At 44.2% G+C, this 18,468-nt stretch overlaps 2 protein-coding genes across 2 annotated transcripts in view; one reads left to right on the top strand and one right to left on the bottom strand.

The window, feature by feature from the left end:
* Positions 1–18,468, bottom strand: part of zgc:152938 — a 422,541-nt gene that overhangs the window by 112,866 nt on the left and 291,207 nt on the right. The window lies entirely within an intron of this gene.
* si:cabz01021426.2 overlaps positions 1–18,468 on the top strand; it is a 92,801-nt gene that overhangs the window by 7,440 nt on the left and 66,893 nt on the right. Inside the window, exons 3-4 of the mRNA XM_088650205.1 lie at positions 2,225–2,826; positions 10,134–10,520. Of these exons, the coding sequence (XP_088506331.1) occupies positions 2,225–2,826; positions 10,134–10,520 (989 nt within the window). The remainder of the gene's footprint in view (positions 1–2,224; positions 2,827–10,133; positions 10,521–18,468) is intronic.

Below are 18,468 nucleotides of genomic sequence, written 5' to 3'. Positions count from 1 at the left end.
TACAACACGGTTAACATAATTAAAGTCAATTATAAAAGATAACAAAATAATACACCTGAGAGCAAATAATAGATTTAAAAGACCAAAAACTGTCTGTTAGATATGCACAAGATGTATTAAATATCATATTTTAACCACAATGGAGAGATGAGATCCAGCAGTACATCCGAGATGGACTGGCCGAAGTAAAGTTGCTCTCGGTGGGGGAGATGATGACCGAGCTCCCGCTGGCAGGCTGGGAGTCCGCATAAGCTGAGGCACATCGTCAAAGACGCGCTATCTTTGTGAATAAACTGTCGATTCGAGTTTAAAACGACTACATTCACGTCTGAAAACTGTTAAAACTTTTTTTTGTGACACAGTAAACGTGTATTTTTAAAACCGTGCGAGTTTTCTCCTCCACCGTTAGCGTTTGCTGGTTTAGCTCGCAGGATTCAGCACGTAAATTCATCAGTTACTCCCGAAATGCATGCAAGCAAGTGGCTGGCAGCTGGGAGAAAAATAGGCTGAACTTTATTGTTACTTTCACTACGTGTATCTGATATGAATAATACACATCGGCAAATTATATTTGAATGGATTGTTAGACTTTCTTGTGTGTTTTACAAACTCTAAATCTATTGTTTTACTGATACTTGTGTGTATTTACTGTCTAAAACATAAAATAAGCATTGGGTGGGTAAAAACACTGCATAATTGTGATAATATGGCACTTCTTTCTCTGGCTCAGCATCAGCCAACGCACCAAAGCTCAGTCGGAATTTTTCACGTCCTGCTTGTCAAGCTGGATAACAAGTAAACACCAGCACCAGAGACATTAGGTTCAAAACGGAACAAAAGTAGGATTCTGTATTGATTTACTTTGCTGTTGCTCTCTTCCTCCTTATCAAAAACGTCAACATGTTTGCGTTTTAGGTACTGGGTCACTGCCGTGGTGCACTTAATTTGTTTATTCAGTGTGAAATGCTCCTACATCTTGGATGACTGGGGTCGCACCGATTTTTCTGCCTTGGCCATGTATTTTTTCTTGCTCGTTTTTTTTGCTCTGTCCTGTCTATATGGGCACCGAACTCTACTGGCATCAGTGCGCGAGAGAGGCAGATTGCGTTCACTCCGCTTTGCACTCACTTAGTTTTTTTTAATTAAACAAACGTCCCTGTGTCGCACGACATGATGAATCGAATATGAAATTCGTTGCCAACGCTTTTAGTAATCGATTGGTTGTTGCAGCCCTAATTTACACTACACAGCAAGTAACTTAAAATTGTTGAATAACATGCCGAATAATATGCAACATCCTTAAATTACTCTCTTAAATTAAGGGGGATTACCTGTTAATATAGCCCAGGGAAATTTTTTCTCCCCGGAGCATTTGGGCAAAATGTTTGATGGCGTCTACCCAAAGGGGATCTTCTAAAATACGTTTTATACCGAGTTATTAACGGAGAAATTCTGTGGTTTTATATTATGGATGGTGCACTGGGTTCCCTTCGTTAGTGGCGAGACCACTTGATGTACGATTCCAATAGTCGGTCGGTGAGTAAACAAATATAATGAATGAAAATACACAGGCCTGTGCATATAGACATATTGTAATGCTGTACAGTTACATGTCATTTGTTTCGGTTGTCTTCATTTTAATTGTTTCGTGATGATGCGATGGTGTGCTTTATCTGCCTGATTCCGGCTGAAACTGGGCGGGTTGTGTGACATTTGATTTGGGGGATGTTCTGGGGACGGGGTTTGCGTGGCGTGCTGCGAGCTACTAGCCCGACAGTGGAAATGTGACATGATTTCGGCCTCACTGGTCAAGCTCCTGGGCTATTGGCACGGCCCGGCTTGATAAAAGCGCTTGCTTGCACTGGTCTAACAGTGGAAGTGAGGCTAATCAGTAAAGTCATTTTAAAAGTTTTCATTCCTGCTAACATTTGAGCGCTGTTGAGCGCAGTCTTACACACTGTTCGATTGTCCCTGTGTCTGTGGTTACATTCAGTAAACAGTGGTGAGTTCAGCGAACTGATGACCTTCACATCCAATCAGTCATTTCTGTTGAGTATGTGAACACAATGGTTAATCAGCACTGTTTAAACTGTGCCCAACAGTGCTCAAATGTTAGCAGGAAATGTACGTTAATATTAACATAACAAGCTAACATTATATTTATGTTCAAGTGTGTTGCTTTGCGTGTTTAAACTGTGGCTAATTATTTATTTGTTTGCTTCAGGTCTAATGGTGCTGAAAGAAGAGACTCAAGAATTTAATGAAATGGAGGAAATAGATCAGTATAGAACACAAGATTTACGGACTGATGAAAAATCCACAGAAGGAGATCAGGAAACCGAATCTAAATTCAAGTGCTGTCACTGTGGGAAGCATTTAAGACATAGACAAAATCTTAAAACCCACATGAGAGTTCACACTGGAGAGAAGCCGTTCACCTGCAAACAGTGCGGGAAGTGTTTTTCTCGGAATCAAAACCTCACAGCTCACATGAGAGTTCACACTGGCGAGAAAGATTTTACCTGCCAGCAATGTGGAAAGTGTTTCACTCGATACCAAAACCTGAAAGTTCACATGAGAATTCACACTGGTCTGAAGCCGTTTACTTGCCCAAAATGTGGAAAGGGTTTCAGTCAAAAAGCACACGTTATGGACCACATGAGAGTTCACACTGGAGAGAAGCCTTTTATCTGCCAAAAGTGTGGAAAGAGTTTCACTAAAAAGCAAAACCTTCACGTTCACATGAGAATTCACACTGGAAAGAAACCTTACACTTGCTCTGAATGTGACAGGTGTTTTACACAGAAAAGCAGCCTGAATTGCCACATGAGAACCCACAAAGGTTAGAGATATTTCCATCTGTAAAAAAAAAAAATCCATCCATCTGTAAATATCGTAGTTTTTCTATAACTGCACTTTATAACTTAGAACTTTATAACCTGGTTAAACTTAAACTGCAATTCGTTGCTTTGTATTTTCATTCATTTTTTACTGCTTTTTTGGGGCCGGGTCGCGGGGGCAGCAGTCTTAGAAGAGAACCCCAGACTTCACTTTCCCCAGACTTTTCCTCCAGCTTCTCCGGGGGGATCCCGAGGCATTCCCAGACAAGCCGAGAGACATAGTCCCTTCAGCGTGTCCTGGGTCTTCCCCGAGGCCTCCTTCTGCTGGGACATGCCTGGAACACCTCCCTAGGTTGGCGTCCAGGAGGCATTCGAAACAGATGCTTGAGCCACCTCAGCTGACTTCTCTGGATGTGGAGGAGCAGCGGCTCTACTCCGAGCTCTTTCCAGGTCACAGAGCTCCTCACCCTATCCATAACAGTGTGGCCTGCCACCCTGCGGAAAAAAATGAATTCGGCCGCTTGAATCCGAGACCCAAAGCTCATGACCATAGGTGAGAGTAGGAATGTAGATTGACCAGTAGATTGAGAGCTTTGCCTTTCGGCTCAACTTCTTCTTTACCACAACGGACTATTACATCGACGACATTACTGCTGCCACTGCACTAATCTGCTTGCCAATCTCAAGTTACATCCTTCTCTTACTCATGAACAAAACACCAAGATACTTGAACTCCTCCACCTGGGGTAAGGACTTTCTTCCAACTTGGAGATGGCAAGCCACTGTTTTCCGGTGGAGCATCATAGCCCCGGACTTGGAGGTGTTAATTCTCATCCCAGCCACGTCACACTCTGCACTCCAGTGCATGCTGAAGGTCCATGTTCTATAAAGCCAAAAAAAATAAATCCTGTGAAATCCTGTGTTCCCCGAACTGCACCCCCTCCAGCCCAAGGCTGTGCTTTGGAATTCTGTCCATAAAAATTATGAACAGAATTGGTGACTAAGGGCAGCCCTGCCGGAGTCCAACATGCACTGGGAATAAGTCTGCACCAAGAATAAAACCGCATTGTTCCTCCTGCATCCTACCATCGTCCGGATACTCCTCTTCAGTACCCTGGCATAGACTTTCTCTGGGAGGCTGAGGAGTGTGATCCCCTATAGTTGGAGCACACCCTCCGGTTTCCCTTCTTAAAAATGGGAACCACCACCCCAGTTGCCCAGTCCAGAGGTTCTGTTCCTGACCTCCATGCGATATTGTAGAGACGTGTCAGCCAAGACAGCCCCAGAACATCCAGAGACTTAAGATGCACAGGGTGAATTTCATCCACCCCCGCTGCTTTGCCACTGTGGAGCTTGCAAACTATCTCAGTGACCTTAGCTTGGGTGATGGGTGAGTCCACCCCTGCATCCCCAGTCTCTGCTTCCTCAATGAAAGACATGTCGGTGGGGTTAAAGAGATTCTAAAAGTATTCCTTCCACCTTCCGACAATATCCCCAGTTTAAGTCGACAGGTCCCCACCTCCGCTGTAAATAGTGTCAATATGGAGCTGCTTTCCCCTCCTGAGGCGCCGGACAGTTTGCCAGAACCTCTTTGGGGCCAACCCATAGTCTTCCTCCATGTTTCTCTGAGTTTTGCTTCCGCAACTGCCCGGGCTACAGCACGCTTGGCCTGTCGGTACTAATCAGCTGCCTTTGAAGTTCTGCAAGCCACCAAGCCCTGTAGGACTCCTCCTTTAGGTGGCAGGCACCACAGACCCTACGGCCACAGCTCCTCACGGCCATGTTAACAATGGCCTCAGAGAACATGGAACACTCTGTCCCCATGTCTCCAGCCTCCCTCGGGACCTAGTCAAAGCTCTTCCAGAGGTGAGAGTTAAAAATCCCTCTGACTTTACAGCCAGATGTTCCCAGAGGACCCCCCACAATACACTTGGGCCTGACAGGTCTGTCCAGCTTTCCCTCTTGTCAGTGGATCCACCACACTACCAGGTTGTTATCAGTTGACAGCTCTGTCCCTCTCTTTACCTGAGTGTCCAAGACGTACGGTTGGAGATCAGATGATACAACAACAAAGTCGGTCATTGACCTCCACCCTAAGGTGTCCCGGTGCCATGTGCACTGTTGGACACCCTTATGCTCAAACATGATGTTCGTTATGGACAAACTGTGATTAGCACACAAGTCCAATAACAAAACACCACTCCAATTCCGATCAGGGAAGCCGTTCCTCCCAATCACACCTCTCCAGGTATCACTGTAATTACCCACGTGGGCATTGAAGTCCCCCAGTAAAACATTGGAGTCCTCAGTCAGAGCACCTTCCAGCACCCCTCCCAAGGACTCCAAGAAGGCCGGGTACTCTGCACTGGTGTTTGGCCCGTAGGCACAAACCACAGTGCCCAACTATCTCTAGTCGGTACCGTTTCACCTCCTGCACAATCTCGGGCTCCTTCCCTTCCAGTGAGGTGACATTCCATGTCTCCAGTTTCTGGGCCTGACAATCAGGTTGTCGTAGTCATAACCTTCAACCACCACAATGCTCTGACCCCTCACGGCTCCCCCTACAGGTGGTGGGCCTGCAGGAGGATGGTCCCACTTTACTCCTTTGGGCTAAGCCCGGACGGCTTCCATATAAGCCCCAACCCCAGGTCAGGCTCCAGGGTGGGGCCCAGGCTGTGTCATAGTGGGCAATGTCATGGTCCTTAATAGCCGCATTTCCACTATCGGGCCAGTGCGAGCCAGGGCTTTAATCGGGCCGGGCCGGGCCAATAGCCCGGGAGGTTGAGAAATGGGGCCGAAATCATGTTGCGTTTCCACTGTCGCGCTAATAGCTCACAGCGCGTCACGCAAACACCGGCCACAGAACATCCCCGAATCAAACGTCACACAACCCGCCCACTTCAGTGGGAATTAGGCAGATAAAGCACACCATAGAATCATCACGAAACGAAACCATTAAAATGAAGACAACCGAAACAAACAAATGACACGTTACTGTACAGCAGTACATGAAATGTTTATACGCACAGACCTGTGTATTTCCATTCATGACATTTGTTTACTCGCCGACCGACTGTTGGCATTGTGCATCGACTGCCCTCGCCGAACGCAGGGACCCAACACAGAGAGCGCACACATCCATAATAAAAAGTCACAGAAATTCTCCTTTATAACTCGATATGGCATGTATTTTATAACATCCTCGTTTTGATAGACGTCGTGTTAAGTGTTTCAGCACAAGAGCGAGTAGCCTAATAAAATATAGCCATATTTGTTGCGCTCAGCAGCTATTCACTAAAGCTCTTCATTTAAAGTGTCAATTATAAATGTAACCACGTCATATAAAAACATAAACAGTTGTTTGAGGATATAAAACACATTTTGTGTTTGGGCTTTCCCTCATATGCGTTTAAAGTAGAGAGCGCTGCGCAGGACTGAGTGACAGAAAAAAAGGTATAGGAGATTCTGCTTTCACTCACCCAAATAATGCTCTGTTTGCGCGATTTGATTTATATCATCGTATCCAAATACTTTATAAATAATATTTCAAACCTTCTCCGGTGTTAATTGTTTTTATAAAATATCGAAAATCTTTTTTTTCAGACAGGTCTTTGTAAAATGAAAGTTAGGCTATATGTGGCTTTAAAACGGTTTGATTTATGTATTGTATATAGGCTACCTACATATAGCTAGCTTTTGTTTATTTTATATTGGTTTAATTATTTATTTAATGCGATTTTTATATATATCCGATATTTGTAATTTTTTTAATTATATTTCATTATAGCTTAGGCTATTTTATCAAGATATGACACTATATTGTTTAAAGTCTACGAAAGTGGGCACGTATTTTGTTAAGTTTTATGTCCTTCTGTTGTATTTAAATTGTGTATTATCTATTAAGAAAAAAGCCGCTCGTGGCATCAACAGAGCTGTGAAGGAGCGCTTTTGCCCGGTCTCACACACACATACAGGCATTAAACGCGCACAAACAAACATTTTAAACTTGACAAAAAACTCTCGAAAACCTTTACTGTCTGCTGTGTTTTAATATGGTGTAAATATTATGTGTTATTGAAACAAAGGAGGACGCAGCAAAGAACGTCACTATAAATTAAAACTACTTTATTATTTTATGCAGCAGCCTTACATTTAAAAGGGAAACATAAGGGCGATCATACGCAAAAAGACCCCAGACTATAAGGCTAGATGTTTTCTTTCCCTTATTTCTTTATTTGTTTGGTGCATGTACTCATGTGCGATCAGAAAACTGCCCGCCTCTCCTTTCACTCCGCCCCGAAGCCCCAGCTGGTCCCCCTTGGCCCAAGGTATTCGGCGGGCCGAAAAAGGCCGGCCGCTTTCCCCAAGAAAGCCCCGCTTTGGCCCGATTAGGCCCCGGAAGTGACAGTGGAAACGCCACTGGCCTTGGCTCGCTCGCTTTAGGCGCGATAGTGGAAACGCGGCTAATGTTATTGTACTCAGTCACCTAAGACTGAGCTCTTTGGATCATTCAGGCATTCAATTCCATCCACAACGATAAGGTGACGGTTCATGGAGGAGCTTTTTAATGCTTTCATGCTTTGTACTTGTATATGTGTCATGACAATAACGTTGAATCTAATCTAATCTAAAAGCCTGCTTGTAGTAGAGAGTTGGACTTGCAATCCAAAGGTTGTAGGTTCAAGCCCAGCTACCGATAGGGATTGTTGTTGGGAATATCCACCTCAAAACCTGGCTCAAAAATGTCTCAGGGTAATCCCCTCAAGCAAGGCACCAAACCCTTAACTACTCCCTGGGTGTGTGTTCATAGGTGTACTTCAGGCAGCTTTCGACAAATACACATAAGTCTGGCTTTAAACTGAGCCTTCTTTATACAAGACATTGCAGTTCAAAAACTTCAGCACACTTCTGATCACTTTGGCATTACTTTCCACATGTCTTTTAGACATTATCTGTGCTCTCTGTCCTCTACATGCTTCTCCTCTTTAATTACATCTTCTCTTCTCTCACCCACCAAGTTCTTAATTCTGGATATTAACTTCCACTTTAACATCCTGCCTTTTGACCTTATTCTAAAATGCGGAAGTGTGCCTGTTTTCGCGATTGTCTTAGAACTTCTGTTTCAGTGGCCTATGGGAGAAATGACAAGGAATAATAAACGGCAAAAAACGGTCAAACTACTTGCTCTACAAACAAATGTTTGCATGACTATACAGACCAAGTAGAATAATATATCAAGGAAATATCAGTTTGCAACATCAAACAGCGAAACGAGCCGTTTTTAATGTCTAAAAATGAATGAGACCGGAAGTCTCGTGCCAAAAAGGTTCAAATGGCAGCGCCCACTCGTCTGCGGAGAATAAGGTCAATATAAGACCTGTCCTCTCACAACCAAGCCAATCTGCACTACTCCCTTTAACCCCTACCTTTGTCTGTCTAATCTCTGCAAGGCTGGTACTGGAAAGCCACTCTGCTGGTTGGAGTCTTACCTCAATAGTCAATCTTTCAGGATTGCCTGGAGATGAGAGGTATCTAAAGCACATCACCTGGTCCCTATGACCTCAGGGATTTACACCACGTTGATAGGTACCATCCAATCACATGTCTTCTGTTATCATTTCTCCATCCATCTGATCCTACATATCCAGCTGCCCTTTAAAGAACACTTCCAACATCAGAAAGAGCAGTCCCATCATGAACAATCATGCTGCACGTCTTGTCCACTAAATGTCCAAGATCATCATTTCTTGGTAGGACTACTGTGATGCTCTTTAGACAGTACTCTCTTCTTGCATTCCTAAACGTCTACATGTGATCCATAATACTGCAGCCCGTCTGGTCTTCAGTGAGTCTATGTTTCACTCTCTTTACCTCTCTGCATTGGTTACTGTTTGAAGCTCAGATCAAGTTGAAATCATTGATGCTTGTTTACAGAACAGCCACTGCCCACATAGCAAAATTTCTCTGGCCCACACAATCAGGTTTTGCTTGGCCCACATGACTGGACCAAATCTGGCTTCCAGACAAGGGCCAAACACAGACCATATCTGGGCCAAGTCTCAGCCAAGTTAATAACTCATAACTGGGCCTGAACTGGGCCAGATAGGTTGATGTGTCACGATTGGATTGAAATTGATAAACCCATGAAGCATTGCGCTTTAGGCACACTATGGGCCTTGTTTTTTTCTCAGCGACCTGATTGGTAGAATTGATTTATTTAATCAAAAATTATTTTAATTTGTTTTAAATGTGGGTCAAGACTGGCCAAACTCACGTGGCCCACAATCAATTTTTTTAAATCTGGGCCAAATACTATGTGTTACATCTGGCCCAAATCTTGTGTGCCGCATTATAGACGGTGCCACCTCTGCCAAACCCAGGCCATGGTTGGCCCACATGCTGTATGCCAGTGCCGGATGAATGCCTGCTGTCCCAGCTTAATGCCAAATCTGGGCCAGAATTCTTTGCTACTAGGGTGGCTCTGTAGTGTCTTGAAACTTAACATCCTCTCCAGAAGTCTATTATTGCTAAGTGAGTGGCCCTGTGGTACATTCGCAGAAAGGCTCTTCTTTTTCCAGAATCTTTTTTTTACCATGTTCCTTGCCAGTGGAATGATCTGCCCATTCCCACATGGACTGCTGATTTTCTGACATCCTTCAAACACTCATCTCCTCCACAAACACCTGAGCATTTAATTAAAAAGAAAATCTCCTCGCTCTTGCTCTTATAACTTTCATCACTAACAGTTCCCACGTATGAGTAGCACTTTTGGGTTGTATTGCCTCCTGTTGAATCGCTGAATGCCTCCTCAGTTGTGAGCCACAAAAGTGTCTGCTAAATGACTAAATGCAAACGCTTCTGTAAAATGTTTAAATATGGTGTATCCAATGCTTTACTGGGCGTAACCTAGTTAAATTTGCATACAGTTTGGGATTTGAAGATTGAATTTATTTTGATTTGGCAGTGATAGATTTCAAATGTGATCAGAGAAGGCATGTGATGTGCCCAGGTGTAAACAGGCCCAAAGACATTTTGGTATTACAGAGTGCTTACTAAATTTAACATGCAAGTTGTTGATTTTGATGCCTAAATGCCATTATTGATGCCTATATGTTCTTTTTGTTGACTTCAGATCTAATGGTGCTGAAAGAAGAGACTCAAGAACTTGATGAAATGGAGGAAGTAGATCAGAAACACAGTTTAAGGACCAAAAAAGAAGTTCAGGAAACTAAATCTTATATGTGCCGTCACTGTGGGAAGAGTTTCTGTCATGAAAAGAACCTTAAAATCCACATGAGAGTTCACACTGGAGAGAAGCCGTTCACCTGCAAGCAATGTGGAAAGGGTTTCAATCAAATTCAAAACCTTGAAGTTCACATGAGAACTCACACTGGAGAGAAGCCTTTCATTTGTCACAAGTGTGGAAAGGGTTTCAAACAAATTCAAAACCTTGAAGCTCACATGACAATTCACACTGGAGAGAAGCCTTTCATCTGTTACTTGTGCGGAAAGGGTTTCACTCAAAAGCAAAACCTTCAAGTTCACATGAACCTTCACACCGGAGAGAAACGCTTTAATTGCCAACAATGTGAGAAAAGTTTCCCTGTAAAACACACTCTTAAAATGCACATGAGAGTTCACACTGGAGAAAAACCTTACGCCTGCTCTGGATGTGGAAAGGCTTTTAAACAGAAAAGCGGCCTTTATAGCCACAATAAAGTTTACAAACATTAGCGATCTTTTACCTGGCAACTGTGGAAAGAGTGTCCCTGCAAATCAAGGTGATAGTTAGTTTTCATGTGTAACACTTTTACCAGATCAAACTTGTGTTGTTTTGTTGTTGTTTGGGAAGGAGCTGAAACTGTCATGCTGTGTTCACACCAGACACGGAACGCATGAATAAATCGTGCTATTCGCGCGTATAAGAGGCGTGAACATTTTGAGTTCTCCTCGCTTCATTCGTGCGTCAGATTTACTTCAACATAGATGCCGATTCACATCATGGGCAGGACTTCTGTCTGCCTGGTGACTCTAGCTTCATTGCCAAATGGCTAACATGGACTGTGCTTTAGGAAGGCTGATAAACAGCTTCGATTAGTTTAGAGCCGCGATTAAACGACTAGATCCATTCAGAGGTGCACCAGCCCTGTGAGTTCATAAACTCCTCCACAAGCAATATCTGGATGATGGAGGCTTTCAGCAGTGCTTCAGACTGAGCCGAGCCTAGTTTGATGAACTGTTGTCCAACGGTGTCGGCAAGAGGATTTCCCCTAGGACACCAACAACAGGCGCTATGTCATAATCACGCCCCTACAAGAGAAACCTCCTGATTGGTTAATGAGGCACAAAATATCCCCTAAAGTTCAGATTTTCCAACTTGAGCAATTTGCGTGATATGCACGTTAAGTGCGTCAATTGGCCAAAATACTCAACTCACGCCACTTCATTTGCATGAATCAAGTCATTCGTGTTGCAGGACTTCTGCAGATTGATGCGTGCGTCGTGAATCTGGCATCAGAGTCTAGAAAAATGATTTGGTTGTCCCAGACAAATTTGGGAAATCCTAAAAGATTCCTGTAATCCTTGGTAAAAACCTGATTTTTGATTGTTGGTTTGACTCGTTCAACACAGAATGACCATTGCAATGAAATTGTACCTCAGAAACCAACCAACAGGAGTACAGAATCTGATGATGCAATCAGCACGACAACTTCAAACCACTTATTTAGTTTGACATTGAAAACTGAGGTCTTACTGCAGGGGTCACAATTCTTGGTCCTAGAGGGCCGCTTTGCCTGTAAAGCAGGGGTGCTCAACCCCATTCCTGAAGTTCTACCATCCACTAGAAGTTAGCTACAACCCTTATCAAACACAACTAATGCTGCGATCACATTAGAATTTGTGCTTGCAAAATTCTGTCATACAGCGCTGTGAAAAGGTGTGGGATTAAACAAGATGATTAGACATTTAAAAAAAAAGCGAGCGATTGGTCCATGTTTTAAATTTCTGTCCAGAGAGGTCATGTTTTGAACCTTGATTGGTCTCACGCAATCATTTGATGCGATTTCACATGTCAAGAGTTCACCAAGCTTGAACTTCACAACACAGCAAACTGCGAAACATGCCGCACGACCTTGCGTTTTCAGTCTGATGCAATCGCATGTGTATGAATGGAAGTCTATTGGGAGAAAAGTGCAGTGTGACCGCAGCTTAAGTAGGATCTAAAGGAGCACTTGGTGATTAAAGACAGGTGTGTTTGATCAAGGTCGCGGTTGAACTCTGCAGGAAGGTAGATCTCCGGGAACAGGGTTGCGCTCCCATGCTGCAAAGTTTATCGTCAACTTGCCTCAACACACCTGACTGCAAGTTTCAAGAACACCTGGTAAGACTTTAATTAGCTTGATCAGGTGTGTTTGACTAGGGTTGAAGCTAAACTCTGGAAGGAGTGTCTTAAAATGTTCATGCAGTCTGACATGCTACAAACGTTAAGTGAGTCTAAAGCTGCGATCACATTAGAGTTTGAGTATGCGATATTCTGAAGTGTGGCGTTGTGAAAAGGGGCGGGATTAGACAAGCTTGACATTTAAATTGCTCCAAGTTTTAAATTTCTCTCCAGAGAGGTCATGTTTTGATCCTCGATTGGTCTCACGCAGTCAAGTGATGCGATTTCGCTGGTCAGAGTTCACCAAGCTTGAACTTTGCACCGCAGCAACCTGCTAAACTTGACGCATGACCCAGTGTTTCCGGTCTGACGCATTCGCGTGCGTATGAATGGAAGTCTATGGGAGAAAAAGCCCAGTGTGACCGCAGCCTAAATGAGTGAGCCTGGCTTCACAGAAAATCAGGGATGACATTAGAAGTAATTGGATCGAAGAAGCCAACTTAAAGCTTAACAAGATGACACCTGGTGGAAAAGCGACCTGTGGATTTGGAGGAGTGTGCAGTGGATGTTGATGACTTGATCTGCAATACTTCTAAAAATACTTTTGTTTCGTATCAAAGACTTGGAAAAAATAATGAACAAGTTTGTTTAATTCCTTAGTAAAAATCTCTAATTAAAAAATCAAATTTGGGCTTGAATCAGTTCATTTGTGCATCTGTTTATTTTGTTTTGTCTGTGGGTTATTTGGTTATATGTATGACATATTCTTCAGTTTTCTTCATCAGCTTCACAGATTTAATTACTACTGAACTCATCAATTTTGTTAAACAGATACCAAATGTGTGCTTGTTTATTTAAAACAACAAACTTAGTAGTATTAGTTAGAGTAATTAATAGTAGTAATGTCTCTCGCGTACATACACTCGGCCTACCTCATGCGCATTCGGCCTCTCTCGCACGCACACTCGACCTACCTCCCGCACATACGGTCTCTCTTGGGTGCACACTTGTGCTGCGTCCCAATTCCCAAAATAGTATTTGAAAATAGAATTAGTATCTCCCAAATGGTAGTATGTTGAAAAGAGTATGCCAAACGTTCCCGGATGGTTTACTACAGGGGTGGCCAACCCTGTTCCTGGAGAGCCACCTTCCTGCAGATTTCAGTTGAAACCCATATCAAACACACCTGTCTGTAATTATCACGTGGTGTTCAGGTCCTAATTAATTGGTGCAGGTGTGTTTGATATGGGTAGCAACTGAAATCTGCAGGAAGGTGGCTCTCCAGGAACAGGATTGGCCACCCCCGGTTTACTATTTAACGCTGCGTCTGAAACCACATACTTCCATACTGTACAGTACGCCAAAATCAGTATGCGAGCCGAGTAGTATGTCCAAATTCATAGAATTCGAAAATTAGTACGCAAGAATTACCCGGATGACCTACTACTTACGGCGAGATTCAAGAGTGCACATCCCATGCACACTGCTCTATCCTGTGATGCCTCATGAGAGAATTCATGAATGGGAGTGAAGCGACACAACTAAAGGCTGATTTATACTTCTGCGTCAAACGCTGGCGTATGCTACGGTGCTGACGCATAGCCCTTCGCCGTGGCCTTCGTCGTTGACGTGCACCTCTCAAAAATTGTAACTACACATCGCAACGATGCGTAGCGCAAGCTCTGTGATTGGTCGGCTTGGTAGCGCTGACGAGTCTGGGCGGGACTGAGAGCCGCGTGAATGGTGCGAGCCTGATGGAGCGATTCTTTGCAAGTGTGGAGTCCCGTGAAGGAGCTCCGGATGGAAAGTTTTGTTTTGTGTTTACCTCATAGTTAAAGTTGCTGCACGTCCGCCAGTTCCTGCCTCAAAATGAGCGAGTTTGCGCCACTTGTACATCCAGGAAGTGTTCAGGAAAAGCAAAACAGCAGAGAAGAAACTTGACACAGAGGAACATTTACACCTCACTGCCCACTAGCGTTTCGGAAGTGTTAATGCAGACCAACAGAGACAGTGCACAGAAGTATAAATGCACAGCTACGCAAGTTGCATGCGCCGTAGGTTACGCCGGTCACTTGACGCAAAAGTATAAACCAGGCTTAAGGCAGGTAGGTCACATGACCATGACAAAATGGCGGACGTAGTACGTCCGAATTCCAGTCATACTTTTTACATTCATACTGTGTAGAAAGCACTTTTCTAACGGCTGAGTTGTACGTTTAAATTCAAATGTAGTACCTACTGAGTAGTAGGCGGTTTCGGACGCAGCCTAAGTGTAGAAGTATCATTACTCTAACCATTACATTACCTACAGTACTTTGCGTGATGGACTTGAATTTGATTAGAACTGCAAACGCGGAGTGTAAGTGTATAAAGTGTAAAGAAACTGCTAATGATAGATGCGCAAGACCACCCGTCAAGTAGAGAGGCTTTGGGATGTTTGTATGGCTGATAATTAATATCTAGCCAATTGGAACATTTTTAAATCGTGTTTTCTGTGTTATATTTCATCAGCAACAACAATACTGAACTTCTATAAAGACGTGTTTGGACATTAACGTCTGAATGCAGAATTATCCAAAGGCCTGAGGACATTTCTCTGCATGAAAGACTCGTGAATGGGAGATTGTCCTGCTGCTGCTTCTCCGATAAGGTAGGAAATTAAATATGACAGAAATGTGGACGATTGACAGGGCTCATAACCAGTGGTGTAGCTGGGGGTATACAGGGCATCAGGCGTTTATACACACAAATTAAGCCGTTTAAAAGTTTACGTGAAGTTTATTTATAAACAAATTTCGAGAGGAGCACGTGCTTCTGATTGATAGCACCTGGTCCACATTAGCTAACACTGATTTACCAATCAGACGACTCCTTAACCACTAAAAATAACCGGAGTATCTTACTTCAGCCATCTTTGCCTTGAAGAATTCCCCCCTTCCACCCCTACTCCTCCCATTTCCTTGTCAGGGCAAAACGGAGGCCTAGTGGTTGGCACCACGGCCGCACAGCAAGAATGTCACCGGCTCGGACACTTCCTGGCCAGGTCGGCATTTCTGTGCGGAGTTTGCATGTTCTCCTCGTGTTTGCGTGGGTTTTCACCGGGCTCTCCGGTTTCCTCCCACAGACCTAAAACATGTAACATAAGCAAACTGACAGCATAGACACTTCCCAGCATCAAATTACTTCCTACATTATCAAGCAGGGGAGTTCTCGAGACCTACCTGAAATCGGACTCCCCTCTCGCCCTGCAATGGGAGGGAGACCCGGGCTCGAGGATCTCACGAGTTCAGGGCTCTCTCCCGGGACAGCATGCCAAACTAGCTTCATAATCAATCATCAGCTAAGGGCGAACTCTTGAAGTACACTAAATGTTCCTTTGAAATGACTTTTGGTGCAATAAATCATCCTGAATAGTTGAACGTGCTAAAATATTCTTTATATGCGTTTTATAACTGAAATTTAATTACTAAACAAAATGAATCATGAATTTGCCAAGAAAAGCACCACTTTACCATTGCCTACTCTTAAAATGTGGGTTGGGGGGGGGGGGGGGGGTAATAGTACACCAGTTTTTTTAGGACCACACCACTGGCTTAAAGAAATATTTAAAAGCTAAGGAAAGATAACCTTGCTGTTTTTTTGTCCCACTCATTTATAGTCATGTGATTTGTCGGTGCCATTTTACGGACGTTTAAGATCTTAATGTCGAATTTTAATGCTTATTATTATAGTATTTCTGTACAACATAACTTTTTTTTTTTTTTACAAATGACATTCTTTCATCATTCATTCACTCATTTTCATCTGCTTTTCCAGAGCCGGGTCGCGGGGGCAGCAGTCTTAGGAGAGAACCCCAGACTTCCCTCTCCCCAGACACTTTCTCCAGCTCCTCCGGGGGGATCCCAAGGCATTCCTACACCAACCCGAGAGACATAAGCTGCATCCCAAATCTCATACTTATGCACTATTCTACGCCATTTTGTAGTATAAATAGTGTAAGTAGTGCGTTCACATTGAAAACTCTAAAAAAATCATAAGTGCACTTTGATTACCCGGATGTTGCTCACGTAGTGGAAGGGGCAGAGCTACCAGGCGCAGATGTTGGATAACTTTATTTTAGATTGTGAAAGCAAAATTCTCCTACGAGAGTGATTATAGCGCCTCCCGATGGTGAATGCGGTTATAATTATGGCAGGTATTATTTGATACTTCAGTCGTTTATTTCACTGATTTGGCGACCGTCAAACGTCATCAGGGAAACGGTCTGAATTTCCGCTTAGTGAAAAAATGTTAGTGCTCCATTTGGGACAACACTACATACATATACTATGCTGTTGAGTGTGTAAGTGCATAGTGTGCCATTTGAGACGCAGCTATAGTCCCTCCAGCGTGTCCTGGGTTTCCCTCGAGGCCTTCTCCCGGTGGGACATGCCTGGAACACCTCTCAAGGTAGGTGTCCAGGAGGCATCAAAAACAGATGCCCGAGCCCCCTCAGCTGACTTCTCTCGATGTGGAGGAGCAGCGGCTCTACTCCAAGCTCCTCACCCTATCCATAAGAGTGCACCCTGCTACCCTTCAAAGGGAACTCATTTCGGCCGCATGTATCCGAGATCTTGTCCTTTCAGTCATGACCCAAAGCTCATGACCATAGGTGAAAGTAGGAACGTAGATTGACCGGTAAATCATGAGCTTTGCTTTTCAGCTCAGCTCCTTCTTTACCACATCGGATCGGTACATCGACCGCATTACTGCTGCTGCTGCACCAATCTGTCTTGTCAATCTCATGTTCCATCCCTCCCTCACTACTAAACAAAACCCCAATATACTTGAACTCCTCCACCTGGGGTTAGGACTTTCCTCCAACCTGGAGATGGCCTCCATGAACCGCCAAATTATCGTGGTGGAGGGGTTTGAGTGCCTGAGTGTTGCTAGGAGCTATGTTGTCGGGGGCTAATGCCCCTGGTAGGGTCTCCAAAAAGGTAAAGGTGACAGGTCAGACAAAGTGCAGTTCAAAAACCTCTTATGAGTTACTTAACATCGAAGACCGTGACATCTCCGAGTATGGCCGGTATGGGGCTGGTGCATTGTGGAGCGGGTGGTGGTCGAAGGTTAGGACCATGACAAACTGATCATCGGACATTCTTTCACGGCCCTTAAAGTCAAACTGTTTCCCCTGTGTTTGCTTTGGTATGTATATGTAACAGAGGCCAGCTAGTAGGTGCTGTGCAGGTAAACCTCACTCCTCTGACCTCTAAAGGTGCTCTAGCGACAGATGCTAGAGGCCATGGTCTTTAGCCTCCTTGGTAGAGCAACCGACTCCCATGCTGAAGGTCGCCGGTTCGATACCAGCTCGGAGTGGGTTAAGTGGCGTAGGATCGGCGGGGTTACATACATATATATATATATATATATATATATATATATATATCAGAAGTCGCGTTAACCGAATATTTTCCGTCATTGACAGAATTTTTTCAGCAGTGACAGAAAAATTTGAAGGTGATCCGTCGTTTTGATGAGGGTGATCTATTGTAATTTGTAGCTGTTATTCCCACTCTTGTCCAGCTGATGGCGATTGCCCTTGTTTTGTCTCCTCTTTGTCACTGCTGCGCTGCGTACAGTGGTAAAAATCTCACCGCAGCTGAGTGTAAGAAGTTTCTTTAAACGGCCAAATAGTTGCGATATTAATAATAAAGGTGAAAAAAAGAGGAAGTGATGCCGTGGACTATGAAGAACAAACAGACAAAAATCCTCAGTCGCCGACAGCTGTTGTTACGGGCCAGCCAAGCAGCAACAAGGTCAGGTGGTTTGGAGTGCGCTGTGAGCTGAGCACTACCGAAGGCAGAGGGGTGAAGCCGCGCCCCTGGTGCTGAAGGAGCTTATGCTGCAGTATTTTTTCCCGGTGAAACGAGTGCTTGCAAGACCGGGAAATCCCACATTTAGAAAATCCAGCAAACTTCTGATCACTTCCTTAGGAGAAATGTTTCCTAACTACAAAACGCTGTCTGAAATGGCGCTACCCAGATAGCAGGTAGTAATCAGCCCGAGCTCGGTTGCCCTTCGGCGCCTCCGACTCTGCATCGGCGAGTGTTATCTGGGTTTTTATCTGGGCTCGCTCCCACACATGCCTTTGTGATGCGGCTGTAAAGCACTGGCCCGACTCCTGTTAACCACATCTGACCCGAGACTGTCTGTAAAGTTCGGGCCGCTTCTGGCAAGGACTCTCCAGTGTGGCAGCAGAACGTG

The sequence above is a fragment of the Danio rerio genome, chromosome 4, assembly GCF_052040795.2.
Source record: "Danio rerio strain M-AB ecotype USA chromosome 4, GRCz13ab, whole genome shotgun sequence".
In the NCBI taxonomy this organism is placed as follows: Eukaryota; Metazoa; Chordata; class Actinopteri; order Cypriniformes; family Danionidae; genus Danio; species Danio rerio.
The sequence above is the reverse complement of the archived record's forward strand: the minus strand, read 5'-3'. Positions and strand labels throughout refer to the sequence as shown.